This window comes from Humulus lupulus, chromosome 3 (assembly GCF_963169125.1).
Source record: "Humulus lupulus chromosome 3, drHumLupu1.1, whole genome shotgun sequence".
NCBI classification, from domain to species: domain Eukaryota; kingdom Viridiplantae; phylum Streptophyta; class Magnoliopsida; order Rosales; family Cannabaceae; genus Humulus; species Humulus lupulus.
The window spans coordinates 267,780,373-267,792,384 of record NC_084795.1 but is presented as its reverse complement, the minus strand read 5'-3'; the positions used below and the strand labels follow the sequence as shown (position 1 = coordinate 267,792,384).

At 33.3% G+C, this 12,012-nt stretch overlaps 1 protein-coding gene across 1 annotated transcript; it reads left to right on the top strand.

The window, feature by feature from the left end:
• Positions 1-3,581: 3,581 nt before the first annotated feature.
• Positions 3,582-4,055, top strand: LOC133825670 (protein FAR1-RELATED SEQUENCE 5-like). Its single transcript, XM_062258584.1, has one exon. It carries the CDS (start codon positions 3,582-3,584, stop codon positions 4,053-4,055), a length of 474 nt encoding a protein of 157 aa, XP_062114568.1.
• Positions 4,056-12,012: the final 7,957 nt, after the last annotated feature.

Here is a 12,012-nt window from a genome sequence, read left to right as displayed (position 1 = left end):
TTTTAATTTTTTTAATTATTTATTTTATTTTATTTAAGTTTAAGTGTTTACAAACTACCGTTAAATATAAGAATATTCTGTTAAATATAATAATATTCCGTTAAAGTTCATGAAAAAAAATAAAAAATCGTTAAAACTAAGAATTTCCGTTATCTACACATTTATTATATAGAAGAGATATAAAGATATATAATTAATTTTGTATTTGAATGATTTATTTTTGTTACATCCAAAGTTCCAAAAATTACACATCAACCAATTTATAATTGAAAATCATTATCATCTCCTCCCCTCCCCTCTCTTTCTGTTAACACATTGAAATGGAGCAGAGCAGAATAATAGAGTTATCCATCCTAGAGAAAATAAAAACTATAAATGGCTTTCATAAAATTCAACAATGTTCAAGTTCTGTAATACTTAATACTTACAATGCTTCTGTTGTGGTGGTCATAAGTTCATATTCCACCTTTTTTCATCATCCCACATGCGCTACAAATTAAATTAAATAATAAATTATGTTTATATATACATTTCGCAATTCTAAATAACAAAATAAAACTTTTTTGAAATTTTATTTTATATTTATTTAAAATAAGTTGGTTGTATTAATTATTTACAAAATATGAGGGTAGATGCTGAATAGATGCTTAATAAAACTATTTCCATATTGAATAGACTAGTTCTATATTGAATAGATGCTTAATAAAAGTAGTACTTGACAACAAATGTACGCCATTTTAAGCTTGGAGAAAAATGAATAAATTTGCTTGGAAAAAGAGATGCTAAAAATAGAAGTAACCTCACTAGCTACAGAAGTACAATATTTATTTATTAGCACATGATAATTTTATAATAATAAATCTGACAGAAAACATTATTAAGCAACAAAAATAATTATATGATTATGGTATCAATAAAATAAAAATAATTATATGATTATCATATTAATAAACTTTAATAACATTTCCAAACTCCAAAAAGTAAATTTAGGAGGATATGTCTTTCATTTTACACAAATAAGAGGACCAACAAACCAAACTGCAATTCAAATACGAATCGATACACATACATAATCAAGAAAAAGCACAACACAAGGGTAGAAGAAGGTATAGTTGATTCCATGTTAAAAGTGGTGTAGAGCATCTATATATGAGCCACATGTCTGGTAATTTCTGAGATGACTAGAAGTTCCATGATCTGATAATTCTATGCTATGCTATCATTTACAGAAATACCTGATAAATATAGAAAGATTATCCACACTATAACAATAGTCCATAATAAAGTCATAGATTTTCTTTGATGAACATAAATTCACAAACAATTAGAAGTCAACCAAATTTTGGAAACGAGTGACATTTATATAAAGATGGAAGACATAATTCGTACTTGATCATCTTCTTATTAAGCATGTTCTCCATGGCCCCTAGGACTCATCCATATCAAACAACTTCATAATTGAATTCGTGGCTTACAAATTGAAACCTCAAAGCATATCTATATTAGATGATGATCCGATCTTATAAAATTTTGTAGAATGAGTTTAAGAACCGAGTTTCCCAAGAAGATAAGTTAGATATTGCGGAAAGAAAATCATAGCTGATGCTAATATATATATCTATTCTATATAAAAAGTGTGTAGATAAAGTAAATTTTTGGTTTTAAAGGTTTTTTAATTTTTTCCAGTTAACTTTAACAGAATATTCTTATACTTAATAGAATATTATTATATTTAACAGTAGATTGTAAACATGACTTAAACTTAAATAAATTAAAATAAGATATTTTAGAGATATTTTACAATGATAATTATTTAAAAATAATAAAATCATATATTTTATAACTTAAGTAAAATTTAATCAAAACTTAATATTATATTAAATATATAATATATAATAATTTGTTGTCACTGCCAAATTCAAAAACTAGAACAAACATAAACTTAAACAAAAATAAATAAATAAATAAATAAATTAATATAAGATATTTTATGATAATTTAAATAATTAAATCATATTTATTTAAAAATAATAAAGACATGCATATTATTTTTTTATCTTATAAATTTGTGTGATAGTTTGTTTTTATCAAGTGATTGATGCTTTTTTTCTTCATCAAATTCACCAAAGGACATTGTGAGATATATTAGAATATAAAAATAGTTGATGAATATATATTACTGTCTACCCTATGACTTTTTCTATTCTTATTTTATTTCTATTATTAATTTCTTTTTAAATATTATTATATTTTATATATATGTCATGTAATTATGTAAATATATATCTATGTCAACGTTATGTTTAGATGTCATATATGTAAAGATTATTATTAATATAAATATTTATATATAATATAGAACTATAATTCATTCGATTATAAAAATATATATATTTTTAAAAAGATAGTGAACTAATTTTTATTAAAATTATATACAATGTTTACAACTTTAAAACTAAACAAACGTGCATTGCAAGTTGCTTTTACCTAGTGTATATATATATATATATATATGACCCCGATTTAGTCCCGCTTGATACGGAGACGGATGCCAAACAGTTTGATGATCTTAGTCGTTGAATACAAAGTGAACCATCTGAAGCTTTTGGTACTCACACGTGGTTTAATCTGTGACATCCCTTGACTCAACGGTGGAGGAGTGTGCTGCGAATTTTTTTGCTCAATTGTCAGTGAAGTACAGTCTAGTGAGTAGGGGTATGGCAATTGTCATAGGTGAAATTGATGGCAAGAGAGAACCGGTTGCCTCTTTCAATTCTATTTTACAAAATTGCTATCTTCCTCTTTTTATTTCATTCAAAGCTCAGAAAATTCACACGTTGGAAAAAAAAAACTCATTTTATTGTTTATTTACGGCCTAAAAACTTTTGTTTTTGAACATTATATTAAACTAATTACATGAGTACACGTTATTATGTAAGCACATTAGGAAAATCATATGAGATAAAATATGTTGTGTTTTCTAAATCAATGCCATGAATACAATTAGATGGATCCAGTTTGGCCCACGGTTAAACAATCCTTCAAGCAAAGGCCTAACTTAAAGGCTTGTGAAATTATAAAGTTCATAAATAATATAATTTCTTAGAAAAAATCTAGTAATGATGTTGACTTTTAGTTTTTAAAATATAAATGGAAATGAGTAAAATTTTATCAGTATCAACTTTTTTCTCTTGAAAATTAGATGCCAAATGGATGGGTTTTAGAAGATAGATGAAAACCAGTGTCAATATTTTTCTATAATAAGAAAAAAAAACTCAAATATTTGAAATTTTAAATAATTGGAGAAAGAATGAGTGAATTAATCTATCAAACAAAAAGTAGGAAAAATAAAACACATAACCACTGTTTTTAAAAGTACAAGATACTATGACAAACATTTAATTTAACTTCCATTATAGGTGGTAGACGTAGATATAACTTCTAATCTAGAGTGGGCTTCAATTATTGACTAACTACACATTACGAAAAATGTTAAGGATTTAGAAACAAGTAACGCTATTGGGAAGTATCTAGATTTTATAGAGAAGTTGAAGTCATTTTACGAAATTTATGCCAAATAGATGGGTTTTGGAAAACGATCTGACGGTGTTAAAAGAAGAAATAAGGCCATCTCCATGAGACGTTGGGTTTGTCAAAGAGAAGGTTTTAGACAAGAGCAATATATAAACATGCTAGATCACAAGAAACGACCTAGAGCAATAACAAGAGTGGGTTGTCAAGAAGCTCTAAGGGTAGTTCATATGAAAGATAACAACTTCTGGCTGGCTAAAGAGTTTAGCCACGAACATAATCATGATTTGGTGTCTATCCCAGAGTTGCAGTTCCTCAAGTCGAACCGGGTGGAATCTGATGATTTACTTTCACAAGTTCGTTTGATGAACTCAGCCGGGATAAAGACTTCTCAAATTATGTCCCACGTTGCTATGCATTCCAGAAGGTATGAGAGAATGTCGTGTCAAGTTAGAACACTACAAGAAATTCCAGTATTAGCGGCAGGGGACTCCGCCGCTAATAATGTCGATATCCGCCGCTAATACCCATTAGCGGCGGGCCTCCGCCGCTAATACGCCGCGCCTAAAAAGTTGTCGCTAATAATGATTATTAGCGGCGGACTGACACCCCCGCCGCTAATAATCAATTATTAGTGGTGGACAGTAGCGGCGGAACCCGCCGCTAATACCTATGTCCGAGGCATTATTATTAGCCGCGGGATCCGCCGCTAATATTGTTTTTATAATTTTTTTAAAATTAAATTTTAAATAAATTAATATTTATTAAATTTAATTATTTTTAAAAATAATTTATAATATAATTTAACAAAAATAAACATTTAATTAATTTAAACATAACTAACATTAAAATTAATATAAATAGTTTTAATATTTATCAACCTAGTAAATATCACTATAGTCATTAAAAATAAATAAAGTATTAATTAAGTCCAAATATATAAACTAGTAACTAAAGAAAGTCATTAAGATTAATATTAAAATTGTCCTCATCTTCAACATTTTGGTTTGGCTGTGAGGACGACGGCTGTGACAGTGGTTGTGGCGGTGAGGGTGACGGCCGTGGCTGTGGCGGTGAAGGAATATAAGGTGGTTGTGATGATCGTCCGAGCGTGAGGTCCCCAAACAGATCTCGAGGCTGTGGCTGCGACCCGCCTCCAACCTCCCAATATCTAACATTAGGTGGCGGAGGCTGCATCGATCCTCCTGGAAAATTGGTAAAACTAAAATATTGTGGAGGAGACTGGGAAGAGGGTCCAAAAGTGTATTGGTTTTGATACTGAGGAGGTTGTTGTAATGACACATGTGGCGGATACATTGGGTGAGGCTGGTACAGCTGATGTGGCGGATACTGTGAAGGAGGCTGGAACTGCTGCTGTGAAAGAGGCTGATACTGCTGCTATGAAGGAGGCTGGTGCTGCTGTTGTGGCGGTGTATGAAGGTCAGGATTGGTAGTGTTACTCTGAGAAGACGAACCACCTTCGGATTGTGGTGGCAAATGCCTCTGCAGAAAACTGTCATACATTGGGTCATACAGTTTACTGGGATGCACAGTTGTCGAAGTCTCAAACGTCTCACGAATTGCCTTCGTCAGCAAAGCCATAACTCTCATATCTTCATTAGGCGAAGCAACAGTATTTGCTTGAGACTGACTTTGATCTGTAGAGCTAGATGATGTATTTTTTGCCTTCCCTTTTGGCCTTATAACCCACTCCTCTTTGGTAGTCAGATCTCTCCCCGAGTACTTTACTTAGTATCTCGTATTGATCGACCGGGGACGAATCAACACCAGATACATTTAGAGATGCCTCACTCTGCTGTTGACTTTGCCTCTCATGCTGTGACCTCTCAACCTCAGCCGCCATTTTTTCCTGTATAAAGATAACATTATAAACAAAAATTATAAACATTAGAAACAAGAAAACAATACTATTCATTTACATAATCTTGTTGATCTGCCTCATTGACAAAAGATTTTGTCGATTTTCTCATATGAGCATCCCTCCAAGTATCAACAACATGCGCATCCGGGTTCTCCTATACAAATGCAAAAAAAATGTTTCAGAATGTGTTATTTTATAAAATTAAATTAACATCTTCACTTACATATTGGTGAAGCTTAGCTGCCAACGACTTTGTGCCTTGTGTTGTTACATACTTCATTTGTCTTCTGTTTGCTTGATTTTTAGCAGAACGAGCCAAAAATCTTTCGCACAAGAACATTTCACAAATAAGCTGCCAAGCCTCCTTAGTGCATTGGTCAGGTGGCTTAGAGAGGACATTCTCCAAATCGTCTGGTCCAGCATAATGATTTTTGAAGTGTCTATGTCTATAGTTCTTTCTCTCGCGATATCTTTCCCCCATCTCCTTGTTGAGAGTTGCCAAAACTGACTCACATTGTGGATGATCGTCTATATTATAGTAATACTGCATTAAGAAAAAAAATATTAGATAACTAGTAAATAATGGAATTAAATAATGAAAAGTACAAGATTGTAATTTTTTTACCCTCATACGATCAAGCACTTGATCCTTAAACTGTTGAGGTACATCAGCAAAATCCAAATAATACCCCGGACACAAAATGGAAACTAGAGTGCCCAACATGCGAATACAAGCTTGATCCTCCTGCCCAACCACTTTGTTGGTCACAGGATCAAGCTCTAGATCCAATGGTTTCCCAGCTTTTTTCCTTCGTTCTTCAAGAACATTATTACTAGCAGGGCCACGACCTTTTCTTCTCGAGTGGGGCTTTAAAATTTATTAACAATAATCAGTATTAGTATTGATGTTATATTTATCTAACAATATAATTTCTAAAAATAATTTTGATATGCAATATTTAACCTGACTCGCAAGATGTTGGTACCCTAGAAGGATCAGGCGGGTCTTGACCCCCACCATCTCCGCCGTGATAAGTAGCTATATCAGCTGACATTATACTTCAGTTTAAAATTTATTAGTTAGTAATTAGCATTAAAATAGAAGTATATTACATTGAATTCATAATAATAATAATTACAAAATAAAACTTTATTATATTTAAATATATAGTTCTGTTACACAAATAGAAAAAACTAAACAGAATAATCACTATCATTTCCATCAGTACTCGGAGATACATTTTCATCTTCACAAAGCTCAAATATCTTATATTATAATTACAAAAAAAAACTTCATTATATTTAAATACATAGTTCTATCACACAAATAGAAAAAACTAAACAGAGTAATCACTATCATTTCCATCAGTAATTGGAGACACATTTTCATCTTCACAAAGCTCCACAACCAATTCATCTTCTGCATCTGCAACGTCCTCATGTTCTGACATATCAGTTTCGTCGTCACCGTCTTCATCAGCTCCAACATATGCAGCAGGTTGATCAGATTGCATAATCAACTCTCCGAGGTCCACAATCAACACAAAATTTGATGAACTTGTTTCATGTACAACATCAATAACATCATTAACATCATCAGAATTGTCCTTAATGTCCCAAATCTGTTGATGATTCACATCTTCTACAACTTTTCAATCACGACCTCTAAGTAAATCATCGAGATAGAAAACTTGCTTAGCTTGAGTAGCAAGCATGTACGACTTATCTTTGTACCATTCACCATTGACGTTTATACTGGTGATATTATTTTCAATGACTGTTTTCTTCATTCTTGGATTTTTATTAAACCATTTGCACCGAAATAATGCCACTAAATATGCACCAGTGAAAGAAAGTATTACTACTTCTTCAAGCGTGCCGTAATAATTAAAACCTTATGTTCCGGCAACAGACACTCCACTATTCTGTGTGGTGCGCTTTTTGTCTCGATCGTGTGCAATAAATCGAACACCATTGACCATACAACCTTGGTAAAAGGTTGAAAAATGATCTGACCCAGATGCTAAAGCTAACAGTTCATCACCATTTTCCAAAGACCCAAGCTTGTGCAAGTCATATATCTAAATACATAGAATGATATTAGATTCACAAAATATATCATTAATAAAATCACTATTCAAAAAGTTCAAAGCTACCTTTTTATGAAACCACGAACGAAATTTTTTCCTATGCAAACGAACATGATCACCATCTGGGTATTTTTGTTTAATCTCTTGTAGGTGTTCGTTGTTAATTATAATAGTGTTACGATTCTTGATAACAAAAAAATGATAATAACCACACATGTTCTAATTTATAAGAGAATAAACTTACTCTAAATAAGGCTCAATTTCAGAAGAATTCTCAAGTATGAACCACTCAGCTATTTCAGGAGTATTATGATCGAGAGTCTTCAAAGTTCCCTTTGTGAGTGGACGACATTGAGATTGGAAAACTGCAAGATTTCGTGGGATATAAGTTGCATCTTCATTTCGATCAAGACGGTTAAATCTTGTTTCAATGCCTTTGAAATACATTGAACAAAAGGTCAAAGCCTCATCTGCAACATAGCCTTCGGCGATCGACCCTTCGGGGCGAGCTTTATTTCCCACAACTCCATATTGCGTACTCGGCCACTGAAAGATTCCCTTGTGATGCGTGTCGTATTGCGTACCAAATTTAACAAATATTTTATTTACTCTCAAACCAATTATTTAGTATAACGACAAATAGAGGTCGAACCCAAGGGAACTATATTCAGTTTATTATTCACAAAAGCTTAACAAAGTTAAATTGGAAAGGGGGGTTTTGGAAAGTAAAAGTAAAAGCAAGAATTAAGAAAACAATTGATAGCAAGAAGAGATTAACAACGATTTCAAAGATGGTTAAGAATTATTCTCCACCTCAGAAAATCATGCATGAATATCAATAATGAATATTATTCCGATTCCCAATTAAACTATTAACCCTGTAGATAACGCTTAAGCAGTCAATTATCCCAATCTCCCTATCACAATCAATTACGGCTAAGCGCTCAATAATCAATTCTTTTTACCAAACAACAAACCTATTAAGCATACGATTCATTCAATTTAGGAAAAGCATTAACAACAGTGGAGATAGGTTAATCTAGGCAATAAATCAATGAAGCATTTAATTCATTTAACCTAGGTTCTATTCTTCATCACAATCAACAATGCTTTTGACCACATCATCAATTGCAATTTATCACAAACACTTAGAATCCTAAACTATTAGGTGAATAGAAATTCTAAGATGACAGTAAAATAATGCAAGCCCTAATTAGTTGTACACCCTAACAAGGAATCACAATATTTCATACAATAGGCATAGAAGAATAGAAGCAATTTAACATTATGGAAATCAAGAACAATATTCACATCTCAAATCAAACATTCATGTCTGGGTTTTGAATAACCCTTAACCTAAAAGAAACTTAGCCAACAATCATGATGAAAAACATAACCAGAATCAAAGAATAGAAAAGTTTAGAGAAGAAGAAAACTATTGAAAAAGTTGAATGCGATCCTCCTTCTTCTCCTCCGCTCTCTCTGTGTTCCTCTCTCTAAAATCGTGTATCTAAAACTTCATTTACGAATATGACCTAATCCCCCTTTTATTTCCCGTCCAAAAATTAAGAAAAATCGAATTTGAATTTGAATTTTAACACGTGCCGCGGCAGCCATATTTCCTTGCCGCGGCACGAGGCTTCAGATATGCGATATAGGCTTTGCGTGCCGCGGTATGCAACTTTCCTTGCCGCGGCACGAGACTCTCTGTTTCTCTTGTAGCGGCAGGGACTTTTCCCTGTAGCGGCAAGAACCTGTCTGACTTGCCTCGTAGCGGCAGGGACTTTTCCCTGTAGCGGCAAGCTCTCAGATTTCTCGTACTCTTGTTCTTTTCTCGATTTTTCTTCTCTTTAACACTTTACTCCAATGGTTAGAATCCTACAAAATCATCATTCAACCAAAAATCATCAAAAATATACAATTATCTTTAAAAATAATGATTTAGATTAAATGAAACAAATAAAAAAAAACGATTCTAACTATCCCCAAACACACTACTTATGAACACAAAATCTGATAAGTAGAAAGGTAAACTTTATACAAAAATATACTTATCACCTTGTTGTAATCTAGTGAACTCACTTACTTTAGCAGTCAACACAGCTTCATTATAAAACTTTTCGTTGAAGACCAGTTCAAATTCTGCCCAAGTCATCTGATTCACTTCTCTAGTCTGCTTAACCACTTCCCACCAGATCTTAGCATCCTTTTTAAGTGTATGTGCAGCACAAGAAACTTTTTCCCTGTCACTTAGTTGCATGAACTCAAAGATGTCTTCTAAAGAACTCTTCCAGTCTTGTGCGTCAAGTGGGTCAGTGCTACCTTCAAATACTGGTGGGCGTTGTTTTCGGAACCGTTCATATAGTGGTTCCATGGGGTGCACTACAGGTGGAGCTTGTGGAGGTGTTGGAGTTTCAGTAGGTGGTGTTGGTGCTTGCCTTTGTCGTTGTTCTGCTAACAACTTCTCAATTTGTTCAGCCTGTCTATTCACTACCGCTCGAAGTTGAGCCATTTCTTGTTCATATTTATTACTGCAAGAGCCTTCAGTAGCCCCTATTCCATGTTCACGATCCATCTGTGTTATTATATATCTTTTAAGACAAAATGTCCATAGCTTATGTCATTTAGCCAATAATGCACATGAGGCATGCAACAAGCACATAATAAATGCACACATAAAACTTACAGGTGAACTGAGCATTATCCTTTCCTCAATGTGTACATATGAACGATCTACAAGAACATTTTAACCATAGCGCTCTGATACCAACTTGTAACACCCTCACTTATTTTAGTTAAAACCATATTTGAGGTGTTACGTTTTAAAACTATATCATAATTTATTACTGCGGAAGTCTGGACATTTTTTTTTTTTTTTAACTTGAAAACTTATTTCACATTATTTACATTAAACATAAAGTGTGTCTCAAACATATTATACATAAGTATTAAATAACCCAATTTATTTTCAAAACATAACTTCACACTTTATTACAAACATCTCATTGATAACTGAAATAACCCACAAAAGGTCAATATGTTCATATGTACAAATCAGGGTCAGGACCATGCTTCAGTTCTCCTCATGTCATTCACACATTTCTTTCTCTACCTGCAACACAAGACAACTGTGAGCCTAAAGCTCAGTAAGCAAATTAATGCATGCAATGCTAATGATTACCCAATATCAATGGACATACACAACTTCTTTTTAAGTTTTGGGCCCCTTAATATTGTGCACACTGTTTGAATTAGTCAATGCCTGCAGGGCTTGTTACACATACAATATAAAATCCCATGGGTTCTCCTCCGGCTAGCCATCACCACAGTAGGGCACATTAAAAACCTTATTCCATCGTTGCCCCGTCGGGCTCAAGAGTTAAGGCGGCCACACACTGTGGTGTCAATACATATAACAATAACTCATATGGAGGAGAAATAAAACGGAAACATGGCAAACAATATAATTGGTTCACTAAAACCTAGCCCAAATTATTGGGCAGCCACTATAAGCCTACTATAGGCCTCCGTTTACACTTATTAACACTTTCATTTGCCTTTTCAAAACAGTGGCATTGAACTTAAACTTCTTATTACAACTTTCTTTTATGTTGCACAAAACTTGCAAAGGCATCATATAATTAATCATCATAATATCATGCATGGTCTTATATCATATAATAATTTACCATATCACTATTATGCCATGCATACAAATTTATGATGAAGTGTCAATGTATGTTAATACCACTTACTCACAAAATATTCATATAATGCATTCTTTCACATAACATGTAATTCTTGTGTTGCAGTTGAGTACTTTACTTACCTTTTGTCCAAAATATAATTTACCGTGTAACAAGTGGTGTCTTAGGTATTGATGTGCTTATCCTGACAATGGCATGGATTTCTCATCATAATGATGGCAGTAATACATTGAACTCTCATTTAAAAATACCCATAAAACATCATATCAAATTTCATACCCAAAACATGCCTAAAATGCCTTAAACCACCTAGATCACTACAACAATTTTAAGTATATATTACGTTAAAACATAGCACATATTCACAAGCGCTATTAATGGATAGTTAAAAAAAAAACACGGAGGGCGCCTAGTTATATTTCGTTTGGCGCCAAAAGAAAAAATTCTGGGTCTATCATAAGAAGAAAAGAAAAAGGAAAACAATAAAGCACAAATTCTCTAATTTCTCTCAGCCTCCATTGAATCCCTAAACCTAAAATACCCAAACAAGTTTCCATTGCCGCCTCTCTGCCTCTCTTTCTTACGCCTAGTTGCAAAGCTTACTCTCCTCCACTCACTCTCTCTCAAGCACTTATCCTCTCGTCTATCTCTGACTCACGCGAGTCACTAGAGCACACGACGCCGGTGGAGCACACGACGTCGGTAAAGCACTCTCTCTCTCATGACTCACGCGAGCTTCTGGAGCACATAATGGCGGTATCTCCCCTGTTTGAGTCGATGGAGCAAGCTGGTACATCACGCT

Excerpts from the sequence above, each read along its gene's own strand:
- LOC133825670 (XM_062258584.1), top strand. The coding sequence starts at position 3,582 with ATGGGTTTTGGAAAACGATCTGACGGTGTTAAAAGAAGAAATAAGGCC.